The following is a 25,934-nucleotide window of genomic DNA, read 5'->3' as shown; positions in this document are numbered from 1 at the left end:
ATCCTAATCCAATTGAAGCATGCTAGAATCCACGCTCTCACGGAGTGTTTTGTTGAAACTGAATGATAACAGACTGTCAGTAGTTAGCAGCTCCATTGTCTGTGTAATCAGCTTGATACTCTGGATAAAAATGTCATCATCCACTTATTCCTGCGCTGCCTGCAATGGATGGTGACAGTTTGCTGCCTGGTGTTCCAAGCCAACAGGTGTACGGGTGATGGTTCAGCATGGCCCGATTTCGCACGTCATTTAATTATTCATTCCAGTGTTCTAGTCAGTCAGTTTCACACGTGCTGCCATCTGTGTCCAACTGGTTGGGCTTCAAACGGATCCATTTGTCCAAATATCACTCGTCTCGAATTTGAATAATTACCGGTACATTTTCTTGAATTCAAACAGGCAAAAAGCAGTGGAATGAGCCCAAAGCACTCCACTCAATGTGTGCACGTATATATGCCCACAAAAGATGGGCATACTAAGTGATTTCATTTGAAGCCGTTGAATAAAACCGGAGTGTGTAACATTTTTTTTTTTTTTTTTTTCTTTCCCCCAAGATGGCGCCCGAGTAGGCAGCCTTCGGCAAGTGCTCTTCAAGAGCCTTGCTTTTTTGTTCTTTTTTGCTGTTTTTGTCTTTTGTTTTGTCACATGTTGTTTGTTGTTTGATCGTGTGGACCTGATATGGACTGTTTTCAGCGCTTTTTGGCCACGACATTCGTCAAAGGAGCAGTATCTGTGCTTGGTGGTTGCGCCTTCTCGGCAGCACGCCTGTACCAGCACAGATTTTGATTGGGACGAATGTCGGCGCCATTGACTGTCGGTGCTGGACAGACCTGGGGCGCTTGTGTTTTTTGCGCCAGTAATGGGCAGCATTTTTCACAACCCCGATTTGTTCAGTGGCTATGTCAGCGCTGTTGGACAGTTGGCGTCGGTGCGGCTGGATGGATGGCCGCTGAAGTTGAGGATGAGGAGAGAGGAGCGTTGGCGAAGAGCGCCGATGCGTATTTGGAACCGTGAGTCGCCGCTTGGAATTGAAATGGATTTCCATGGGACAGGAGAAGTGAACCAATCTCTTTTTTCGTCAATGGATGCTACAGCTTCTTGTTGACTTTGAAACTTAGCTTGTAGCCGACGTGTGCACATTTTGAGCATGACGTCTCTGATCCACTGGTTAAAGGACACTTTGATTCTCTCCTCTTTCATCTCAAACCGCTTCAAACAACAAAGCGTGTGACGGAAAAGTGGTTAGGACTGCACGACTGTTTGTGTTTTATGTTATGTGTTGTGTTTATTATTTTACTTTATGTTAACTGTTTTGTAAAGCGCTTTGTTACAGCTGCCGCTGTTGTGAAAGCGCTATATAAATCAGAATGTATTGTATTGTATTGTATTGTATTTCAATTCAATTTGCAGTCATTTTTTTAATTAATTATTAATAATTTCAAATAGTTTTTCAACCCGTGTGCCGCGGGTTTGCCACGAGACATTGTCAGGTGTGCTGCGGGAAAATATCCAATGTGTATGCCTGTGCGGTCTTTCGCCCAGAAAGTAATCATGTAGTACCCTCCCATACCGCTAGGGAGCAGAAACAGTTAGTCAATTGCCTTGTGTTTCGACGAAAGACAAGCGAATTTGTGATGCATGAATGCAGGACGACGGTGAAACAATAAATATGAAAGATGATAAAATACTGTTTTGTTTGTGTTCATTTGATTTAAATTAAAGCTGTTATAACGTCATTCTTTAATGTTTAAAACGGTTATAGTAACAATATAACACGTTAATTGTTAAAATAAGCGGGGGGTTCACATTTTCAGCTAGTTTTTTCAATGAAAGAAGTGTGCCTTGGCTCAAAAAAGTTTGAAAAACACTGGTTTAATACATTTTTGAATGTCTTAGAATTCCTTAATATGTCATGTCATATCACTGTCAATAATTATGCTTCGCACTAATTGAACCAATATTATTGTGGCATAATTAAACCAGCATGCCACATTTTTATGCAACGTTTTAGATTTGATTATCGATTGCTCCTCAATGTCGTTTGTATTTTGGTTCCTGTCACCCTAGTAAACTCGAGTGCAACTGCTCTCTGACACTCCTATCACTGTAATTAAACTGCTAAACAAGCATGACATCAGAAACGATATGCCTTTCAAAGAAAGAAAAAAATGTATACATATATATATATATATATATATATATATATAATTTTTGGCCAAACAGCTACAGTTGAATTTGCCTACCGCAATCTATAATTATTGATGAATGTCATTCTGAATTACTCACATACAGAACCTCTCCTCACAAATAACTCTGTGGACTTTATTTTTTGACTAGCGATCTCTCCCCAGTATAAAACCGACTCTTTTGTTCTGTCCTGTGATTTCTAAAGAATGATTTACAGAATAAAGGAGCAAGCAGCACATTTTAATGCTTCCATGCACCCTGTAACCTGATCACACGATAAGCTGTCCACTGTAGTTACAGCTGTGCCTGATAGTGTTAAAAAGAATTCTGTAAGCACAATGATATAATGTTCGTATTTGTGGAAAGTCTTTCATGACCAGCGATGTGCCAAGTTGCGAGTGTCCATAAAAAAAGTCCCACAGAAAAAAGAAATGTTACAAGTGAGTCACGAGTTTAACCCGAAATGAAATATTCTTCCTCTCTTTGCACCAATCTGCCTGGTGAAGCCTGTGGCTAATGACTGGCCTTTACATGCTGTCGTTCATCTTGAAGAGTCAATCAGTTTGCTTCTGCACGGTGCAGAGGTAATTACAATCTGGCTGTGACTAACGTTTGGCTCCATTGCAGAGCCCGTTGCACTCAGTGATGGGAGGTCGGGGAGAGATTCAGGAGAGAACTCCACTTTGACGAAACGAGCCCAAAGTGGATTTAACGAAAACAAGAAAATAATATCACAGGGAAATATTTTTATCTCGTACCTGGAGAAACATATTTGTCGAAATACGATTAGCAGGTAGACTTAAGGAGGAAAATCTGTTCTCTTTCATTGGTTCTGTACTAGTTTCGTGATATTAAAAATGCTGCAAATCAGGAAGAACAATTTTCTGCCCTTGCAGTTGAGATCATTTTCACAGTAATGTCCCTCTTCAAATCCCAAATTGTATTAATTTTTAATCGCATTGTAAATTGGATGGGGAATACAATTCTATAAGTAAATACATCCGTCTCGCCAAGCACGAAATTGAGAAAACTTCCCGGCAAGTGGCAAGGTGAGCCGTGAAGAAATGGCTGTTTAAGCGTCGGGGGTGGGGGGTGGGGGGTCATGATGCGGAGCGGCATGATCCACATTTCTATTCATCGACTTTCTGGATGTGCCAGAGAAGAAACTCCTCTGTTATTGATTGGATCTATGTGATTCTTCTCCATCACATCTTTGGTCTTTGCCTTGAACATCAGTGATGAAAGGTAGGAATCGATGCTGGAGTATATTAAAAATGCGGCTGAGTCTTTTGTTCCGTCACTGCCATTATCAGTTCACATGTCCCGGGGAGCTACAAATTGTTAGACACTTGACTAAACCATATTGGCAAAGTTAGCCCAGAGTGGAAGGCTGCTTCACCAGTGAATAGAGAGATGATTTCCAGTTTTTTTTCTCTACAACAGACCTTAGGACTTGGCTTTAAACACCATCTATGTGATGGCCAACACGCTGCAAATCAGCCATCAAACAAATTGCGAACTCGCAACACAGCCTGATGGTCCTTAAAACTCTTTCTCTGGCTAGACAGCTCTAAGTATTTTCAATTTTACATCAATCGATGACAATTCCTTTTTGTGATATGCATTTGGGTCGAACAGGTATTCTAGATAATCCAAGGGGCTGGTGGCTCTTTTTATTTTATTGTATTTTATTTTATGTGCTCTTCAAATAAAACACATTATACATGCACTTTTTTCAGTCGTAATTATTATCACTTTTTCTGAGGTTTTAAACGTATGAACCGAATCATCAAAATATATTTTGTAAAAGATAAAAAATGTCATGTAAACTTTGCAAGTTAACATGAGGATTCAAACTAGGAGTGAGAACTAATAGTGTGGGACGCATGCAATTATACCGGTATCATCCGGGCCCTATGATAACAGTGATGACAAACCACAGTGACAGTGACCACAAACTGTCCTGATTCCAGTCTATCACAACATGGTGAAGGTAAGAAAGATGTGGCAAGTGTTCAGTTTACACACTGAAATGATCTTACCAACCGTAAGAACCATCACAAAGCATCTCTTGACAAGTTTGAGTATTACTTGTGGAACCTGAGTGATTGCTTTGTACTTCTGAAGAAGTATTTCATCATAGGGTGTCACAACTTAAGTTGAAGAGTCAAACGTCAAGTGGGAAAAAGAGCACAGTGTATACTTCCTGCACAAAGCGCTTCCTTCCCCGCCTTCAACTGAGCATAGGGAAAAATCCTGAGTGATGACAGTTGGAGAGTTTCAAATCTTTCTCTGGACCGAGATGGTAAAGGTGAGGACCGAGATGGTAAAGGTGACTGGCTTTGTGGGTCGATCCCGTTCCACTCCACCTCTGCTTCCTCTGTAATGAAAGCCTCAAGAGGTGTAGTGGTGTTGAGGCAGGAAGCGGATGATTAAATCACACAGGATTACTTGTCATATTTGACCTGAATGGACCCAGAGGAGGTAGGGCGCAGGTGGAAACACTTAAAACATTCTCAGGCCTGCTCGGGTTTGTGTCTGTTTTCTAAAATCGTCCGTACCTTTTGTTCATGCAAATCATCTTGTCATTTTTCTTTCCGAGTAGTGTCTGTTTCCCCTTGTGTTGTAAAGGACTCAAAATGCGTGTGGATATGTGGGCCTCTTTCTTTCTTTCTGAGTGACAGACAGGGAAGCTGCCTGAAAAGGAACTTTTTTCCCCCAGATGGTCACTGCAAGAGAGAAAAATACATACCTTTGTTTCAGGAATCAGCATCTGCTTTAACAACTACCACCACTACTTTGAGCAGAACTTCTGTAGTCTTTTTGTCAAAATAAATAAAAAGCAAAGCATCTCAGTGGGCCTCATGACAGTTTTTAGCAAATGCTGCAGCCAAAAAATCAGATCAAAGGTATCTTGACGAGTATAGAGCCAAAATGGACAATTTGAAGTCGACCAGAGTTCCTGTTTTATGTATATTTCTACTTCCTGTTTTTGTCTCTCTGCTGCGATGCGACACTCAGCTGAATGTGTTTATAATTTGTTCTTATTCTTTCCAATTGGCAATCTAAAATCGAAATAGTGACGGATTATTTTGTTGCCAATTATTTATTTAATTGTTTTTTGCTTTTTTTTAGTCGAACTTACATATTATATTGACATATAACCCATTGTTGTCAGAGGCTTCATGTAAGATGACTGACCAGAGGATGTGCTTTTGCTGCAGTCATACACTGAACCAGTTTGTGAACATTTTCCATCTGCTTGCTGTACTTGCACGAGACTGTACTGACTTTCTGGGGACTCGTTCCCCATTTGAGTACTACTGCATACATAGTTCCTCACGTGTCATCGCGCAATGGCTAAAAGAACAATGAAAGTAATGGTGTTGTTTAAGTCACTTGCCTTAAGTCTACGAGTGCACTCGGAGAGTTTTGTGTGGAATGAAATGAGTTAAAAGCAATGTGATCAGACAGAAAAATAGTCGTTCGGGCACTTGTGTATAACTCCTGAAGAAATATACCTATTGGTCCTCATAAGAGAAAGTTGTCAGTGTAATACAGTAATGTTCATGATGGATCATTTGGATCGTGTTTGTGGTCTGGTCTGATTTTGGCAGTAACAAGTTGGCAAATCTGAACTCATGCTTGTTACCAAACGTCATGGTCGTGTAAACTCATCTAGGTGAATATTAGAATCAAATGAAGTCCTGTGGTCTGGTTTCCTTTTGTTTCTGGGCAAAACATTTCAATCATCAAAATTGGTCAAATATTTTACTTTTTGTTACATTCAAGACAAAGAAGTCCCTTTTCAGATTTCAGTTTCCAACTGAAAGCAACAACAAATGATTCACAGATTTAAATGGTGTCCGATGGCTTTCTGTGAACAAAGGACTTTACGTCGGCTCTTCTGGCGTTGTGCATTCAGGTCCGTCAGTGACATTTGACGAGTGGAGATTTTGACTCATGCACGAATGGTGTGTGTTGCACATTACATGTGTGTTTAATTTCATTTTGTACCAGTGCTCCTCTTATTTCTTGTTTTGCCCCCACCTCTCCGCTGCGACGATGAATAGTATCAGTTGTCAATAAAATTGTTGTGAGCATGCCCCTGCAAGAGCTAATACCCCCCCCCCCCCCACTCTCCACCCCTTCCCTTGGTATCGCACTACACCCCCATGTGTGAAGGACTGTGTGTGACAGAGAACATCCCATTCTTATTCATCATTAGAGTGGAGAGTGTCGAAAGATCATTTTATGGGGTTTAGTTTCTGGATTTTATTTTGTTTTTGTTTATTGGATTAGGGTTGTATTTGTATACTGTAATTGCATTACAATTCATCATTAAAATACTACTACAAAGACTTTCTGTGGAGTTAATGAATGTTTTATTATGTTACTAGCCTAGTCTTCCGAAGGGAAAAGAGGTCCCTGGATGCTTAACACGGCTGCTGACACAACACACTCCTTGAAAGAGCAGAAACTCGATTTACCATAGCAAAATGTGACAGTAATTGGGAAGATTTATATCAATGGGAAAGAGCTGACAAGGTCCCGTCACAATCAGATCTTGACAATGTTGAGATAGACTCAAATAAAGCCTCCTAAATGGTTTGCAGCTTGACCACTCCAATAAAGCCTCCTAAATGGTTTGCAGCTTGACCACTTCTCCGAATGATGGTCAACCTCAGGCAGAACTGACCGAGTATGTCTTCATCATTTTCAAAATAGAATGTTAAGCACCACAAAGAAAACACGCTCATGTGTAAAGTGTACTTCCTTTTCCCCGCCTTGTTTGTGACATATCGAAAAACCATGATTTATACTTCTCCGGACAAATCGGCACTGTGGTCTGTCAGAGACTGTAAAAGGATGAGAAAAGAGAGAAAGGAAAGATGACGTACAACAGAGCAGGAAAGCAACGCATTCAATACCCGTATGTAATCAACTCTTCTCACGCGTAGTGAGTCTCCCCTGTGGTGTTCACACGTCCCATAATATATCGGTGATGCCTCGCAAACTAGCATTTACTCTGGAGTAAATTTTTAAACCACCCCCTGAGCAGGGTAAAATTTGCTCCGGTATAAGCTGTTTTCAGGGGCTACACTGGTATAACTTTGTACGTGTGAACGCTCTACGGGGGGCAGCACGCGTGCTACACACGAGTAAAAGTTGCCGTGTGAACACCCCTCGAAGAGATGCTGCCAAATTGGTCAAAGTGCAATCCAAGTAAATGAAGAAGTTGACCATTTTATTATAATTCCGACTTTTAAACACTGCCTTAACTCTAAGGATGAATGAGGTGTAATAAGCTCCTTTCTGATTTTGCATCTATAATTAAATGAGACCTGCCGCACACCAAGTGGGCCATTGAGGAAGAAAAAAAATATATAGATATAAAGTTGGCAACTCCTCGCTGCACACCGAGTGAATAAAGCACCACACAATACACAGCTACTTGTCACATTTTGTGACACTACTGTGTTGCAACAGAAAGACTGTGATGCGACCCTGAATTAGATTTTGGGGTGCCACATATAGTGCAACACACTGTACCTTTTGGTTTGTTTTTATTTGAACCACAAAAACATGATGCGATTGTCAAGGAAGAAGCAGATTGGCATTAGAAAGGAAAGTGGTTGACAATAAAGGGAAAATGTGGATATTTTGCATACTTCCCTTTCTCACCATATCAATAATATGTATGAAATTATAAATGTGGCTGCATATTGTTCGATACATCTACTTTAGATAATCTTTTAGTATGGCTTAGTGGACCTGTGGAAAGCTGCCAGCTGGCTAGGTCTTGCTTAACCTTAAAACGCAGCAATGGGTTTTTGTGGGCATGTGTGTGCGTGCGTGCGTGTGCGTGTGTGTGTGTGCGCGTGCGAGAGAGACGGCCTCACCCATCATTCAATCTTGTAATATTGTATTATATATAAAGCGGCACTGGTGTCAACTGGTTCGTGGGTGAGCCTCATAGTGCAGAGGTGCATGCGGGATTCGATTCCGGCTCCAGCCTATGTGGAGTTTGCATGTTGCATGGGTTTCCTCCCACCTTCCAAAAGCATGCATAGCAAGCTGATTGAACACTCCAAATCCCTGTGTGTGTGCGTGTGTGTGTGTGTGTGTGTGTGTGTGTGTGTGTGTGTGTATATATACACAATTAATTAATTAATTGCTACTTCCTCTTGTCTTCATGTATAGACTGTATGTGTGTGTGTGTGTATGTATATATATATATATATATATATATATATATATATATATATATATATATATATATATATATATATATATATATATACACACACACACATACACATACACATACAGTCTACATGAAGACAAGAGGAAGTAGCAATTAATTCTGATTCTCTTCTATCCACCGGAGGACTATTTGAAGTCTTCCACTGTTGAAAGGAGTGCAGCCATTTGGGAAATTGGGGATTGTCTTGCACCAAGAGAGCTTCCACATTGTAGCAACAGAAAAATAACAATAAATAAGATATCCTTTATTTGTCCCACATCGGGTTAATTTACAGTCTACAGCAGCAAGATTGGGTAGAAAGAAGAAAAACAAAGTCTTCGCATTCACAAAATGAATGTTTCTGTTTCGATGTACACCATTCAATTAAGTGCAATATAAATACAGATATAGATACGGTGGCTGTGCTAAGGTACCCAGATGTGATATAATTATAGGAAAGGATCATTTTCTTTTTGGGCTCAGTGTGAATGCTGTTTTCTCACAATGTTATGAGCAGAGAAGGATATTTATAGGAAGCAGCAGGTGCCAAGACAGTCTATTGCGTCAGCAAACCAAGACCTGTCCTTTCATGACCTTCATCATATATCGTCAATGTCACAAGCCTAACACCTTATTTTTTGGGGGGGGGGGGGGGGTTTAAACACCTATTTTCTGGCTCAAAAAAGCAATAACGGTGCGAACGCACATTTTGTTGAGTCTCAATGGCATTTTCAACAGCTCAGAGTACGGATGAGACAAATAACTGGATATCAGCGGCTGACATTCCAAAGATCGCCAAGAGATGAATAAACGTTTAGGCTGGCATTATTTGAAGAGCTTGAATCACTTTTTCAATCATCCCCCGAAACCCTTTAAAACCGGTTCAATATTTACTGCATTTAGAGAAAAAAAAATCATTTCTGTATTGAAATCACAACTTTTTTAAAAGGAAAAAAAGACATACAGTGTAACCTCTGTAATGGATGGGAAAACAAAACAAAGAAACAATAAGACACTTGAAAGTCTTACTGGACAGAAGTACACTGGGGTTTGCTTTGGAATCATGATTGTCACTGAACATCATCATACATAAACAATTAAATAAAAATGTTCATCTCCATATAATGAATTTGGATAATTTCCTGCAGGACATCTGATCTCTCATAGGAACTTTATGTGCCGTGGCACAATGTTTGGGAATCACTGTGCTAGTGAAACAACAACTGTCACACCACCTTGTTACTCATCCGTTGTACATGGTTGCTCGGCAGGCATGATGAGGCATTGCAGACTCTGTCTCACCACTTTCAGATGGATGCATCAACCCCAAACCGCGACCTCCATCAGAGCTCCTTAAAGCATCCTTCAGAGGTTTATGTTATTCGATATTGTTGATATCCACCTTAAGGTACTACTACACTCTTTGTCCTGACTAGTCTGATGATTCAATACACTAGTACAATGATCGCAGTACGCTAGTGGAATTACTGTCTCGGACTGCATTTTTTATCCCCCACTACTGCTTTCCTTTACTGTGTGACATTTCTGCCCACAAGTAACATGATCATGACATGCTAGTAGGACAATTACATACTACTAGTCAGGTATACAAGCACATCAGTTCTCTGGCAAATTATAAATGCACACTAATCGGCCAAAAGTGACACTAGCAGAGTGGAGTGGGGGTGGGGGGGGTGCAGACATTGTAGTCGTGCCCCCCAGTATCAAGAATATCAAATGAGTGATTGCCATGAGATATTGCTTTTCTTTCAACCACATTGTGTGTAATTCCTTCACCAGAGGGCCATTGGTGTCGTTCCATCTTTGAAAGCAGTGCAGGTATGCAGCAGACTTCTGGCTTGACTTTTAATGGCTATCACAAATGTTGCAGTAATTCCACTCCGTCTAAGAAACTTGCCTCCCCTCCCAGATTGCAGCGAAGGAGTGAGGCTGTGACTCTTTTGGTTTGCAGAGGAGAAGGTTGATTTTTTTCCCCCCTCCCCACAACCAAGAGCACATTCCTTCCCTGGACTTGCATCATGGAGTTTAGCAGCCAGTCCAGCAGCCAACAGGTTGTCTATAATGATGTGAGTATTTTTCTGTTATTTATATGTGGATAGTGTAATGGAATTGTAATGCATTGGGTATTAACTGCTATTGGTGGAGTAGTTTTAGGAAAATGTGTTACGTTTAAAGTAAAGTGAAGTAAGAAAAGGTCAGCACCTGTGAAATATTCCTGCAAAACAAATTAAAGTGTTAATGGAAGTGGAAGTTCATTAAAAAGAGAGAGGGAGAAAGAATGTGCGCTCTTTGAAAAAAGTGAAGGCTGCATGTCTGTGCCACGGTCTCTTGAGTGCTTTGAGTTTTGTCAGAAATGAAATGTGTCCATCTTCATTCAGTTTTTTTAAGGCTCGTTTAAAATTGAAATTCTTCTCTTTGTTCAATGTGGAGGATATCCTTGTGCCTCTCCTTTTATTATTGAGCAGGAGGGAAGATGGGATTTTTGGCTGTGAAATATCTGCTCTTCGCACCTGTTGCAGACTTTCCGCACAAAAGAGTAACCTTGAAGTCGTATTCATATTTATGCATATAACAAAGATGTGACTTACTTCAGATTCAAATCATAAATAGGATGAATAAGTGATCAGGGGGCCGGCTGATTTCATCCCAAATGTATACAAAATGGTTTGAGTGTGTCTTGGTGTGATAAACTGCCATATCTGCTTGCTGCCTCTGCTGTTTCCCTGAACAAGTGCCCGCTCTTTGCACACCGACAGCGGGGGGCCGCAGGCGCTATCCCCCTCAAAGCACCTGGTTTATTCTGAAAAACCTTGAAAACAGTCGCTGGCGAGGGGGCCGCACACTCTCACACCGCTCAGTGGATCGCCATCGCTGCCTCTTCTGCATCTCTGCTCTCGTGCTCCACTTTCCCTCTTGATTCCAAAACGACAGACGCGTTAAGTTTCCACTCAGCTCAAGTTGCCAGAGCTTATGCAAGATGCCTTAAGAGAGTCATACGCACACCAGCAGGCCCGGAGGACACTTTGAAGTGCCTCGCATTTTATGGTCACTGTCACTGACACAGTCACATCCGTGGAATACATTAATGGCAAAGACATTAATGCTCCATACTATGTATGTAGAAATAGAGCACTCGATTCATATTCAAACTGTTCCCTTTGTTACTGTTCTCCGAATCAGTAAAAATGGTCGTACAGCAAATTAAACAGTACATTTAAAAGATAAGTACAGTACAGCACAGTGAAACACCTGTACTTCCTTTCCATTTGGATTTGAATGGACAAAAGCACTCACATTCTCTAAGTATGTAGAAGTACTTTTTTTTGTGGGGCTGGGGGGGATTATGGTTCAAGTAGAAGTCGTGAAACACCTCCTTTACTTCAGTAAAACTAAAGTAGGAAACCGTTTGAAACGTATTTATTAAGTACAAATTGAAGTACATTTTTTACAGTTCATTTTATATACCGGTAATAGTGATTTTGATAATGGCATGAAAAAAATCCTGCTCTCCTAGTACTTGTTTTTTGAGAGAAAAAAATGTGTTGGTATCTAGCGTTGGCTCAGGCTCTGATGCAGTTAATATTTGTAACCATAGCTTTGCCAAGGTTGTGAAACTAACAACAACACTGAAATCGCTAATGCTAGCAAATTAAAAAATATGTTTAAAGTATTTTTTTTTCCAGCTTCAGCTGTTTTTGAAAACCAGAATCATTCTTATAGCCAGAAACACCAAAATATTATTTTAAGAAAGCCCATGATTGGGGTATGGCTTGCTGCACCAATGGCAACGAGTTAGCCCGAAGACAGCTGGGATCAGCTCCAGCACGCCCTCAACTCTTGTGAGGATAAGCAGCTCTGATGATGGATGGATATATATATATATATATATATATATATATATATATATATACACACACACACACACACACAGCATAGTTAATTAGTTACTTAGTTCCTTTCACCACCCGCCGTTGAAAACTCCATCAGCCGACACTGCATTCCACACTCAAATTGTTCCTTAATAAAACATTAAGCACACAAACTAATTAACGAAACACCCACCTTAAGGGGCATATTCTTCTGTGTCCTTAATAACAATAAAAAAATGTAAAGTGTGCTTTTTTTCTTGTCTCGCGCCTCTTCAAGGGAAAATATCTTATTGCACATTTTGAGTCATTTCACAGCTGGTGACAGCAAGTGATGACTGTCACCAGCCAACTCGAGGTCATGACGCAGAGGCACACCTGGCCCATATATGCTCACTGGCTCCCCAATGGCCATATGACGGGCAAATTGGTGAAAAAAAAGGATCAGCGCCATTGGATCAGCTTGTAGATGAGATCCACACATGACACCGTCAAAGATAACTTCCGGATCCACTGCTCAAGTTAATTTCACAATCAAAGTGTTACATATTTTCAAAATAAAAGTGTCCGGAATTCACGTCTCGTGAATATTCCTCCAAATTAGAGCCATCCTTTGACTTAACTGAATTCCAACTCTTTGGTGATTGCACACATATTTCCAGGTTATGCATGATGGTTGTGTCAGACGTCTGAACGGGAGAATGGCGCCACCTTGAAAGTGAGCAAGGAAGGTGCGCTAAGATATTGACATAAACACAAATAGCAGAATCCGCCCGAAAGTGCATTAACTGTTTGTGCAATGTAGACCTTCAGAACTATTCAAGAAGAAGAAGTCAGCAGGTTGTCCAGTCTACTGCAGCTGAAGAGGCACAATACAAAGTGCAAATGAGAAGCTTTCATTTACTGCACACAGAAAGCCTGATGGGAAAAAAGCTTGCCTTTATTAATTTGTGCCGTCAAGCTTAGGGAATTGCTGATAGTGGGCAGATTAAAATTAAATTTGAGGAGAAATAGAAATTAATAATTGTAACCTTTCCACAGAACTTGTTGCCGTCCCCTCGTCCCTACGCTCTGCCCAGGGAGGGTGGCGGTAGTTTAGTCATCAGGAGTTTTTAATGGTGGATAAATCACGTAGAATGCCACAGTCAAAAAGGTCATTTCTTGTTTTAATGTAGACGTAAAAAAAAAAAAATGAAGCCAGACGAAGAGAAGATACGCAGTCACTTAATTGCTCTACCGTGAAGTTAAAGCTCCAAACTGTAGCTCCTTAGATTAGCTTTCCGGTTTTCAACATGCACGTCAAAAGATCAGTTTTCAACCACAAACTGTCATGCCACCTCTCAGAACTTTACTGATCAGTAAACAAGCTTCTCACCAAATGTGTGAAGACTGCCATTCAGAGGTGTTGTTGTTGTTTTGTTTATTGAACATAAAAACATATACACTAATAAACTGACAGAAAGCAAGGTAAGTAAAATAGTAAAGGAAAGAGAAAAAAATTCATCATACACACAATTATTATATGTTCAAAGGAGTAGGACGAAGTAAAAACGTATCTAGTCCTACCCCAAGGTATATATTTAATTATAAATAGATCGTTTTTATATCAATCAGAAAAAGAAAGAAGGAAGTCCCCGTAAAGGCTCATGCTTTTACCATGAACCGTGATATTTTTCAACTTTTGGTTTGCATCGGGATTTTATACATACCACGCTGGCACTTTTATATGTCGATTTTCTCTTGTATTCATAATGGATATTGCAGTACATTACTCCACTTATCATCTTAATTCTGATTCATTATTATATTTAATGAATGTTTAGACATTTTAGAATTTATCATCTTAACTCTGATTGATGTAGGTTTTTTTTTTTGTACTATTCTCTTGAATTTATTTTTGAACTCAGCAAATGATTTCCTAATTTTCAGGTCCGTTTCAAAATTATTCCACAGATTAACACCTATGACAGATGCACTTCTTTGCTTGATGTTAGTTCTTGTTTTGGATTTTTTGTGTAGTTTGGTACCTCTTAAATCAGGTGCTATCTACTGAGCTAAAAAGTCTGCGGCACTGGAGCAAGTTGCTCAGAACAAGTGGCCAGTCAAAACCCGTCCTCCACTCACATGACGCAAGATGCCAGCCCCCAGCAAAGTTGTCAGCGGTTATATATTACAGCATAAATTGGTCGATATGTGGCCAGATGTCGCCTCCTTCGATTTGATGAATGAAACTGAAAACACTGGCAAAGGGCCAAATTTGTGGCCATCTCTTTGAATCGCTGCCGGTGCTTTTCCATGATTTTGAAGAAACTGTTTTGTCATATACACAGCTATAATGTATCAACGGATTCATCCTCTAATATGGAGCCCCGGACACTTTCGCTGGGGGGCCACCATCTTGAAAACATGTCAATAAAGGACGCATTTTGATTGGCCATCTGAATTTCTGTCCCCATCAACCACACACGCATCACGGCCTCCATCCACTGTTTTTTAATTCTATGCAAACCATGAATTGCTTTTTTTTAAACTACTGCCGAGCCTACGGTCTTGAATACATTTTTACTCAGCAGATAGCTCAAGTGTGGGGAAGCCTTAAGGAAGAGCCATTGATAACCCATAAGGAGGAAACTGCTTTCAGCCACTTTACCCATGATGTTGTTTTTTTCGGTTGACCCATGGTTTGTGACCACAGGTGTGGGTAGGAAGCATAAATCGACCCGTAAAATGAGAGCTTTATCTATTGGCCCAGCTCCTTCTTGACCACAACACACCGATGCTGAGTCTGTCTCACTGCAGAACGTGCACGATTCCACTGGTGACTTGCCGCTATGTTCTTCACGCAGTTGTGAAAAAGACCCCAAAATATTTCAAATACTCCACTTATGGCAGCACTCAACGAAACACTCTTTTATTAAATTCAGAAGAGATGAAGATCATAGCTTTATGAAATAAAAGAACCACATCATCTAGAAAAAGCAGTGGTTTATTACCGAGGCCGTCAATCAGAGCCCCTCAATGCCTCAGCTGTGCCCAGAAATTCTATGTGACTTACTGCCAGCACTTTGGACCAAATGAGGACACTGGTCAAATGTGGACCAAGTGGGCTTGTATCAGGGGGTCCAGTAACCCCCACAGCCCTCATTGAGCCACTCAGATGAATGTACTATTATAATAATAATAATGCATTTTATTTAAAAGCGCCTTTCATGCCACCCAAGGACACTGTACAAACAATAAGAAAATACAATGTAAAAATTTGTAAACGAGATGTTATATAAAAACAGGACATAAAATCATAAAAACATAGGAAATGGAAGAGTTAGGTGTTGTAGGCAATTCTGAACAGGTGTGTTTTTAGTCGGGACTTGAAAGTGGAAAGAGGTGCGCAGTTTTGGAGGTCCGGAGGTAGGTTGTTCCAGAGCTTTGGAGCAGTGTGACTGAAGGCTCTGGCTCCCATGGTGATCAGTCGGGCAGGGGGCACTGACAGGTGGAGGGAGGACGAGGATCTGAGGGAGCGAGAGGGGATATGCATCTGGAGAAGGTCAGATAGGTAAGGAGGGGCCAGGTTGTGGATGGCCATATATGTATATAGAAGCAGTTTGTAGTTGATTCGATGTTGAACAGGGAGCCAGTGGAGCTGTTGGAGAACGGGGGTGATGTGCTGGTGGGTAGATGTTTTTGTGATGATACGAGCAGAGGCGTTCTGAACCAGCTGGATTTTATGAAGGGACTTTTGAGGTAGACCGAAGAGGAGAGCGTTGCAGTAATCAAGGCGGGATGTGACAAGACTGTGGACAAGGATAGCAGTGGTGCGGGGGGTGAGGGAAGGGCGAAGTCTGGTAATATTGCGGAGGTGGAAATAAGCAGTGCGGGTGATGGTGTTGATATGTGAATGGAAGGTGAGCATACTATCCAGGATGACACCCAGACTCTTAACCTGGGGGGAGGGGGACACGAGGGAACTGTCAATGTTGAAGGAAAAACTGTTTACTTTGGATAAAGTGGATTTGGTGCCAAGAAGGAGGACTTCAGTTTTATTAGCATTTAATTTAAGAAAGTGAACCATGTTTTGAGTTCGGAGAGGCAAGAGGTGAGGGGGGGGGGGTGGGAGTATGGAGTTTGGCTTGCAGGAGAGGTAGAGCTGGGTGTCATCAGCAAAGCAGTGAAAGTGGATGTTAAATTTGCGGAGGATATGGCCAAGAGGCAGGAGGTAGATGATGAAGAGAAGTGGACCTAGGACAGATCCCTGTGGTACACCTGTGGTGACTGGGGAGGCCTTTGAGGTGAATGATTTGAGCTGGACAAACTGTGTGCGGCCAGTGAGGTAGGAGTGGAACCAACTGAGGGGAGTGTGGGAGAGACCAATGGAGGAGAGTCTATTGAGGAGGATAGGGTGAGAGATTGTGTCAAAGGCAGCGCTCAAGTCTAAGAGGATGAGGATGGAGACTAAACCGGAGTCAGATGCTATGAGGAGATCATTTACAATACGGATTAGGGCAGTCTCTGTGCTGTGGCGGGGGCGGAAACCGGACTGAAAGGGTTCATAGAGAGAGTGAAGGGACAGGTGGGAGTGGAGTTGAGCAGCAACAGTTTTTTCAAGGATTTTTTAGATAAATGGAAGGTTGGAGATGGGGCGGAGGTTATCAAAGTTGTTGGGGTCAGAGCCATGTTTTTTCAGTGTGGGGGTAATAGCAGCGGTTTTGAGGAGTGATGGGACAATACCAGAAGAGAGTGAGGAGTGGATAATAGCAGATATGTGAGGAAGCACAGAAGGAAGGCAGGATTTAACAAGGGATGGAGGGAGGGGATCAAGCTGGCAAGTGGTGGGCTTGGATTTGAGTATGAGGTCGGATAATTCAGCAGTCGTTGGTAGAACAAAACTGGAGAAAAAATGACAAGGAGAAGAAGTTTCAGATGGGGGGGAGCAGGCAGGTTGTGATGGAGTTGGTGATGGATCTTGAGGATTTTGTGGTTGAAGTGTTCCATTATGGAGTTGCAGGTTGCTGTGGAGTACAGGTGGAGGGGGAGAGAGTTTGGTGGCCGGAGGATTTTGTTCATGACGGAGAAGAGAGATCTTGAATTTCCTTCGTTGGAGAGGATGAGGCCAGAGTAGTAGCTGGATTTGGTTTGTGCAATTTGGTCCTTGTATTTAGTGATATGGGTAGTGTACATGTCCTTATGGATGGTGAGTGGCGTTTTTTTTATTTTAATGATCGAAGAGCGGGTGTAAACCAGGGGGCAGATGTAGAGAATGAAGCAGTCCTGGTCTTCAGGGGGGCGAGAGAATTTAGAGTATTTGTGAGGCAGGAGTTGTAGTGGGCGGTGAGGTCATCCGGGTTTGAAAGGGCATCTGGAGGCGGGGAACGGTCGATCATGGAGCAGAAGGTGTCAATGTTGATATTTTTGATATTACGATAAGAAATGAGGTGGGAGGTTTTGATCGTAGAGAGACGGAGTACGGTGTTAAAAGTGAGGAGAAAATGATCGGTTTCAGGAAAAACATCAGCAGTGGGCTTGGAGGGGGAGAGGCCGGAGCAGCAAACCAAGTCCACGGAGTACATTTTTTGAGATTTTGGGGGGGAGAAACTCCGATGCACCCCCCAGGACCTTGCTGAGGCTGAAGAGCTGGTCTGCTGGTCCGATGAACCCTCTTTTCGAGATCTCCTGGATAGACCTTACCAGGGAGGCTTAAGTGCGTGATAACCCTGGAGCACACCCTCTGTTCCCCATTCAAAATCCCCTCATCAAGCTCTAACCAAGACTTCTAAGAGCCCACCGCAGACTCCGCTCCCTCACAGGAATGAGTGTTCTCCCTACTGACTGACAATGTCCTGAGTGAAGGTCAGCAGTGGCCCATCCCCAACTACAGAACGCTGATGGGGCACTGCTTCCACATCCTGAGCTGCTGCATTCTTAATTTCCTAAACGCTATCTAGAAGTTATTCTCCAAAGTCTCATTGAACTTTTCTCATGCCAGAGTTTTACCACCTGCATTCCGCTTGGTTGACAGGTGCCCACCAACTGTCCTTTAAATCATTTAGGCCACAAAGGCCCAAGAGGACTCCTATTTCAGCTTGAAGGCATACAGCTTTTAAATGGTATATTATTTTGCCAATTTACTTTTAATTGTGGGCATTTGTTTTACCCCATTTACCATTGAAAGACAAACCAAAATGGTCCCAACCGAATCTGCTTTTTGTATGTCCGTCACATCATCATCATTTGTCGTTTTCCTACTTGACCTGAAGAGTTTTGCCTATTCCCCAAATTGCCCAGTGAAACTGATCTAAAATCTTTCCGTTTTGCCTTTGCACTGTTTTCCCACATTATTTTTCACAATCTGTTTTGCCTCCTTTGGTATCCTAAAAAAAAGGGACAAAAAACAAACCCAAAAAAGCACTGCTCATGTCACTCTCACCAATTACAGGTTGAGGGGGCCAAAGAGAAGACGGCCAAGTACCGCATTTACCAACGCATGTCCCTGATTCTGGCGTTTGTCTTCCTCCTTTTGGGACTCTGCGTTTTCAGCTTGGCATATGTGTGGAGCCCCACTCTTGGAAAAGTAAGATGCATTTTACTTTGTCATCAACGTCCATGTCATTGATTTCCAAACAGAATCAACTCCTAGAGACATATACAGTTTTAATGAAGGTTCATTGGGAGGGGTGGGGGGCAACATCATTAGCACTCCAACTACTTGGTGTCAGGTATTTTAAAACAGTATTTGGACATTTTTTAACAGTAGGTCTCAATCAATTTACAGCAATGTCCTTTTTGCTGACTCCTATGTACCGTGTCTGTGTATGTTGCTAACAACAAGGTAAATCCATGTTTGCGGGGCATACGTGAAAGCAGTGTTATTGTCACTACATTTGGTAAATGTGTCGAGATGAAAGTAAAATGAAAAAAATCCCTGTTTCCATTACAGCAAAATCACATAGGTTGCATCAAAGCAGAACTTCACAAGCACTGTGCACACTGCATTCATGCAGTCTTGTGTAAATATGGCCTGTGAAAATTTAAGCCTGTTGCATTTATCTACTTTTTGATCACACTGTCAACGTCTTCTTAATGGAACAAGCTGACCAGAATGCCTGCAGCAGGACGTGGACCCCTCGGCAATGTAATTGGGATAAACTATTGTCCTGGCAATTTATCTTCAAAAATCCAATCCAATCACACTTGATGGAGAACATTTTCACTTGCCTGCTTTCCCCTTAATATTCCCAGTGTGCCAGAAAAATCTTCTTTGCCCAAACTAAAAGGAAAACAAATCAATAATCTGACATCCAAAAATGTATGAGACATTGTAAGCACTCTTGGAGGGGAAAATAATGGAAACTAAACAATGGTTAAGAGATAGGTCATACATGTTGAATGTATTTGAAATGTCATGATTGAAGAGGTCCACAGATAACGCCCTTCACTGTTATATCATATCATTTCTTCAGACACTTGGCATTCACACAAAGATGCAAAAGTCTCCTCAAAGCTCAAATTAAATCAGGCTCTTTTTTTTCACTTCCAGTGTCGACGGTGTTGTCCATATGCCCTGCTCTCAACAGATGAATCACCTTTGAGCAATTTCCTTTGTCCTTGTTAAATTTTTCATGCTGCAGGTAGAGCAGTCATTATTTCCGCTTTAATAAGCTGTGATCATTCTCACAAGGCACCACATGTGTTGTTGGCCGCGAACTCTAGGTTTCGCTCTAATGGAGTCTTTGGGGGAAGGGATCATTCTCTGGCCTCCTCATCAATCGAGTGATATGGAGCCAATTTAAGGAGAAGCACCGGTCTGTTTCTTCTGATGGACAGGTGCTTTTCACATTTGTGAAACCACCACGGAGCCCATTCCAAAGGCGAAGAAATGGGATCTACAACTGGACAGACAGATGGAAGGACAGAACCATTCTGCCAGATGGATAAGTTCAATTGCAAGACTGTAGTAGTCAGGTCCTTGTTTGTTGGGCAAGCAGGAGGTGCCAAAAGTCAGGTGAGCTTTGATTTGACAGCTCATTTCCAACATTAGCTGTCGTCATCGTTACTTTGGGGAATGTAAACTCAGAGTTCTGTGTTTTACGTTCTCAGGCATAAATACACAGTGGGTTTCAAAATTATATTCTAGACTGGTCCTTTGTGGGGTTTTTGTTAGGGGGGGGGGGGGGGTCAAAGAGCTTTATTTGTTTGAACAAATCTGCTCTTTTAGAGACTTGAATCAGTTTTAAAGAAACGTTCCATAAAAAAGTTCCACTTCAAACTAAAGTTTCCATCCACCCCCCTACCCTACCACCACCAAATTCCTGAAGGAGTCCTGACTATGCAACTCGTCAATTTTATTTATATAAGTCCTCAAAATCATAAATCACATATTTGAAAAATGCCATCCTCATGTCTTTTGTTAATTTCTTTTGATCAAAAAGAAATATGTTTGCCTTTGCACAAGACAAAGGGGAGCACAAGTCATTTCAGACAAATGATGGCAGTACACTCTCAGCAAACATTTCCATCCAATGAGCCACATGCACAGAAGCTTTGGTGTGTCCAATCAAGGGGCAAATGTCTTTTTGTATCCTTCTACTAGTCAAGCAAATGATGACTGGATAAAAACCACCAATAGCTCAAAGTAGTCTAAATACCACACACACACACACACACACACACACACACACACACACACACACGCACACACACACACACACACACACACACACACACACACACACACACACAAAGCCACATGAGAGAAATTAATGTAAAAGAATGACTGCAAGCGATCAAACCTATAGGGAAGCACACATATACCTGTACGTAAGTCTGTATAAACTAGACAATCAAAAGGAGAGGGAAAGCACAGTAGATAAGAGCACAACATAAAAGGACGAAACTTGCCATTCATACCAAAGGTCCAAAAAGTTCATGATCGAACAGAATTATGACAGTCCTGTAATCCAGTAAATTATGCTTACTCCCAAAGTGACATGAGGACTTTTTGTCTTGTTGTTATTGTATTTTTTTTCAAGTCTTTGAAAGTTAAATGCAACACTTCCAGTTAATGTAACTTGGAAGGGACAACAGATGGATACTGTAAACTACAGTTTGGAAACAGTTTTGTATTTGAAAAAAAAAAACACACACAGCACACTGCAGGGAGCATTGGTTAGGTTATTAGTTTGATTGGAATTTACAATGAAATTACTGAAGTTGGTCTGATACAAAACACATAATAATAACAATAATAAGAATATTCATCATTTTCTCAAGCACTTGTCTTTGTTAGGATCACAAGTGAGTCTCCGGACTTAGGGTGAGAGGTGAGGTGCACCCTGGACTGCCCACAGTGTCTGCCAAAAAAAGTCAATAAATGGATGAATAATGGTAAATATTACATATCGGTAATATTACATACCGGTAATATAATTTGCCACATGGGAGATCCAGATCACAACATTAGCAGCAGCTCACCAAGACAACACGTCATGTACCCTCACATTGTATGTCAAAAGACAGGCTGGTAATTCGCTTGATGCATCTCAATATGACAGGAGAACCACCTGGGATTTTTTTTTAATTACCTGCAAACATATGTTGTTACACAAGCTTTGGGAAGATTCCACCGTCTTCCTTGTGCCAGTGTGTGCGTCGAGCGTGTAGTGTCGGCATGTCGGGCTTGTGCGCTTTCCATTGCGTCAGCGTGCATTGTGTGTGCATTCTCTTTTGGCTTGCGGCAAATTTTCTGTTTGGTACGTGCTCATTATTGTTCTGGGCCTCAAGTCTTGCTGAGGGATTTCGCCTCCTTGTAAATTCATTACTCTGTTATTACTGGTTTACATCAGCACCCTTTGAAAGTGAAGACTGAGAATGGAGTAAGAAATGTTGTCTTCAAAAATCTATCTGGACAAAATTAAAAATCAAAATGATGTTAAATGTTAAATTTTGATGTTAAATCAAAATGATGGCCGGATTAAAAAGACCAATGGGCCAGGTCCGGTCAGCGGGCCATAGTTTGCCCATGCCTGCCCTAAATCGTCTATAGGTGTGAATGTGAGCATGAATGGTTGTTTTTGTATATGAGAAAGGTTATACCCCTCTTCCTCAACTGGCGGACCGCGATCCACGACCGGACCGCCGACCTCCTCAGTCTGGACCGCCGACCTCCTCTGTCAGGACCTCCTCTGTCCGGACCCTTGGCAAATTGTATAAAATAATAATTTATAAAGTGATTTTTAAGTGATACATTTTATATTTGTGGACTATAATCTGTGCATTACCACGATCGCTTGTTAAAATTATCCGTTGTAGTCTTTGCGTGCACTAACAGATGTAATGCAGAGGACCGCGGCAGCGCGACTTTGTGTGTACAGTGCACTCCGCTTAATAGAACACCATTGGGCCGAAGCGCTTCTGTTCTACTAAGCGGGGTTTCTATTAACCGGAGACACTTTATTAGGTACACCTTCAGACACGTCGACGACCAAGTTATGCACGCAGAAAACCCCCTGCTGACGAGTTAGAAGAGATATTTCGACTGTGGACGTCCATATCTTTAATCAAACAACAACTTTAATCAACTTCAGTCAAACATCTCAAATCACGAGAAAAATTTCGTTACTTTTGTCTGGAAACAGGAGTCCGTAATTTTGCGGTTGACTTCCCGCTCAATGCGCTGGATAAGAGGGAAGTCCTGGAAACCGCGGGCGTACCTTCTGAGAATCCGGCAATGCATCGTATCGTCTGAGTATGTCCTTCTTATCCGCAGGTGATAGCCCTCGTCTCTTGAATGAAGTTGAAGCCATTGTGACGTGCGTGTGTCTATGTGTGGAGTGACGCGTGCTACCTGTTACTGTATACGGCTAGAACTACCGCGTTTTCTCGCGATAGTGGTACAGTATCGCGATAGCTACACTTCCGTCTCTCTCTCGTCTCTTGAATGAAGTTGAAGCCATTGTGACGTGCGTGTGTCTATGTGTGGAGTGACGCGTGCTACCTGTTACTGTATACGGCTAGAACTACCGCGTTTTCTCGCAATAGTGGTACAGTATCGCGATAGCTACACTTCGAAAACCACTAGTTTACAATGTTCATTGCTTACGGCCTGTTCTATTAAGCGGAGATCTGTTCTACTAAGCGGAGTATCTTTATAGGAAATTGCATTAGGCAAATCTGTTCCAGAGCCTTTTGCTCTATTAAGCGGTGTTCTATTAAGCGGAGTGCACTGTATAATGTTTGACTGACTGGAGACCCTGGTTGAGCAGGGCATGTCGGCGGTAACGATGCGCTGATTGGCTCCTCTGTACTGAAGGTGTGTCCATACATAAGCGTCAGCATATACGAGGCGCTGATTGGTTCGTCTAAATTTAAGGTGTGCCCATACATAAGCGTCAGCATGCGTCTATCGACCAGACGAACTCAAGTCCTTGCTGCTGATTTGTCTGGCCAGCTTTGTGATGCAATACAAAATGCAAATTGGGATTGATTTGTTTTGTTAAAGGAAATTGATATTTTGATGTATCTTCTTAGCAGGCACAACTTAACAAAATAAGAGTTCCTGTGCCTCAACAAAATACCTCTCATTATTTGCTGTGTACTGGCAGAGTGAATAATTGTTATTTTATATACGGTATGCCCATACTAAATGGGCATATAGCCCTGCTCCCTATGACCGCCATGCATGGGACCGGACCTTGGTCTTAATAAAAAAAAAAAAAAAAAGTGGACTGACAGCATTTCTAGTTGAGGACCACTGGGTTATACGCTTCCTAATGCCTGCTGTGAATAATCTCCAGGATACCTGCAACCGTAATAAGGACAATTAAAAAAAATGGAATAGATGGGCTGACTGCTCTGCTTTATTTCATTTCTAACTGCAGAAGTCCGGTGAGCTGCCTCGGAATTGGTTGCAAAAAAAGTGTCGTACGTTTTCTCATCCTCATTCCTGCTCAAAATGGTAAAATGCTATAAACTCACTTATATTGAAATAGTCGGCATTAAAGCACTTTATGGCGCTGGATGGTCTCTTCTCATTTTCTTTTCAGGTGATCTTAATAGGGTAAAGAAAACCAAAAACCAGATGGTAAATAATAAATATGTTAAGCACGTAATGTGTGAGGCCAAGCATTCCAAATCAACATTTTCAGATCAGATCGGATCCTGTGCTATTTTTAATTCATGAACCACTTTGAAGGGGATTATCTCTAAACGGACAGCCAGGCTAAGAGTAATTGCGGACCTGTAGATGAACCTTGAATAGCTCACAGGTGCTGCTGGGTTGTCTGAGCCAATAACATCAACACCCCCCCCAAAAAGAAAATCTACCTTACCCAAATGTGAGGCATCCCCCCCATTATTCAAATGAAAATTGCATTACTCATTCTGTACCAAGGGAGCTGCTCCTTGATGGCCTCCCAAAGGCCTCCCTGCCGGCATCACCTGGTGCAATGAGTCGTGCTTCTCCACCAGTCATACATTCTCTCTTGGATTGGACACCCCCAACCGGTTTTGTTTATTCATTTCTTGTAAGCTGTGTCCCTTAGTATCTTGATCTCAACATGGTGCTGTGGGACGTCATTTGAAGTGATTCTGTCCCTGCCTATTTTGCCATGTTTGTTTACCTGATGTGACGGAATTCATTCACATTCATGAGGGGTCCTGTGGAAATGCTGCGTTCTCTCTGGGTACTGCGGTTTCTTCATCCAAACATAAAATGTATGTTAGGTTAATTGAAGACTCTGGGAGTTGCTGATTCGCTTTTAAGGCAATATCATAACAATAACAAAACGGACCACTGGGGTCAGGTCAAAACCAACGTCACAATTTGGTCAATTATATATATACTGTATATACAATATTTATATACTGTATATATATGCATATATAGATATATATACATATATTTTTTCAGAAATCTATCATATTGATTAGCATGTTTTTTTGTTTTGTTTTCACCTTGATGACAGCAATATATAAATTTGATGCATAATCTATATATATATTGCGCGTCGTCCCGCACGCGGTCTGTCCTTCCGTCTGTCCCTTTTCAAAACGTACCTACTTCACCGCGCCGCCACTGCGCCGCTCAGGCAGTGGCTCACTACGATCGTGCGGGCATCTTAGCGAAAAAATGTTGTCTACCCACAAGCATTGCAATGAAATTGTTAGTTATTTAGTAGAGCTAAACATCTCTTTATTTTCGCGATAAGCAATGAAGATGAACAAAAAGTTGAACCAAGCAACAACACTTTTGTGGGCCGAAGGCCCACCTTACCAGCCTTCCGCAGGAACTACCTGTTGAACCGCCCGGAGGGCGGCGAACCAGCTAGTATTATATAAGTGGTAAAGCATGAAACATTACAAAACATAAGTTGTTACATGACAGTTCAGTTTAAGGCCCAAATTAGACACATGGTTTCTTCTATCTATTTTCTAATCCGCTTCCCCTCATGAGAGTTGCAGGCGTACTGGAGCTTATCCCAGCTGTCTTCGGGCAGTAGGATGGGTTCGCCAGCCGCCAGATGTCACACTCACATCTCGGTACAATTTAGAGTGTTCCATTAACCTGCCATGCATGTTTTTGGAATTTGGGAGGAAATCCAAGTGCCTTGAGAAAACCCACA

General features: G+C 41.7%; 1 protein-coding gene across 3 annotated transcripts in view; it reads left to right on the top strand.

Annotated features, from left to right (window-relative positions):
- The first annotated feature begins 4,340 nt into the window (after nucleotides 1-4,340).
- tnmd (tenomodulin) overlaps nucleotides 4,341-25,934 on the top strand; it is a 74,467-nt gene continuing 52,873 nt past the window's right edge. Inside the window, exons 1-5 of one of the 3 annotated variants that reach the window (XM_052076034.1) lie at nucleotides 4,341-4,498; nucleotides 9,746-9,842; nucleotides 10,235-10,273; nucleotides 10,372-10,521; nucleotides 18,752-18,886. In XM_052076034.1, the coding sequence (XP_051931994.1) occupies nucleotides 10,474-10,521; nucleotides 18,752-18,886 (183 nt within the window). In that variant the 5' untranslated portion in view covers nucleotides 4,341-4,498; nucleotides 9,746-9,842; nucleotides 10,235-10,273; nucleotides 10,372-10,473. Of the gene's footprint in view, nucleotides 4,499-4,519; nucleotides 4,672-9,745; nucleotides 9,843-10,234; nucleotides 10,274-10,371; nucleotides 10,522-18,751; nucleotides 18,887-25,934 lie in introns of those variants that run through there. The other 2 variants (XM_052076025.1, XM_052076016.1) reach the window with 2 other exon arrangements.

The sequence above is a fragment of the Hippocampus zosterae genome, chromosome 1, assembly GCF_025434085.1.
Source record: "Hippocampus zosterae strain Florida chromosome 1, ASM2543408v3, whole genome shotgun sequence".
NCBI lineage: Eukaryota > Metazoa > Chordata > Actinopteri > Syngnathiformes > Syngnathidae > Hippocampus > Hippocampus zosterae.
Note: the sequence above shows the minus strand (reverse complement) of the source record. Positions and strands in the feature narration are given on the sequence as shown.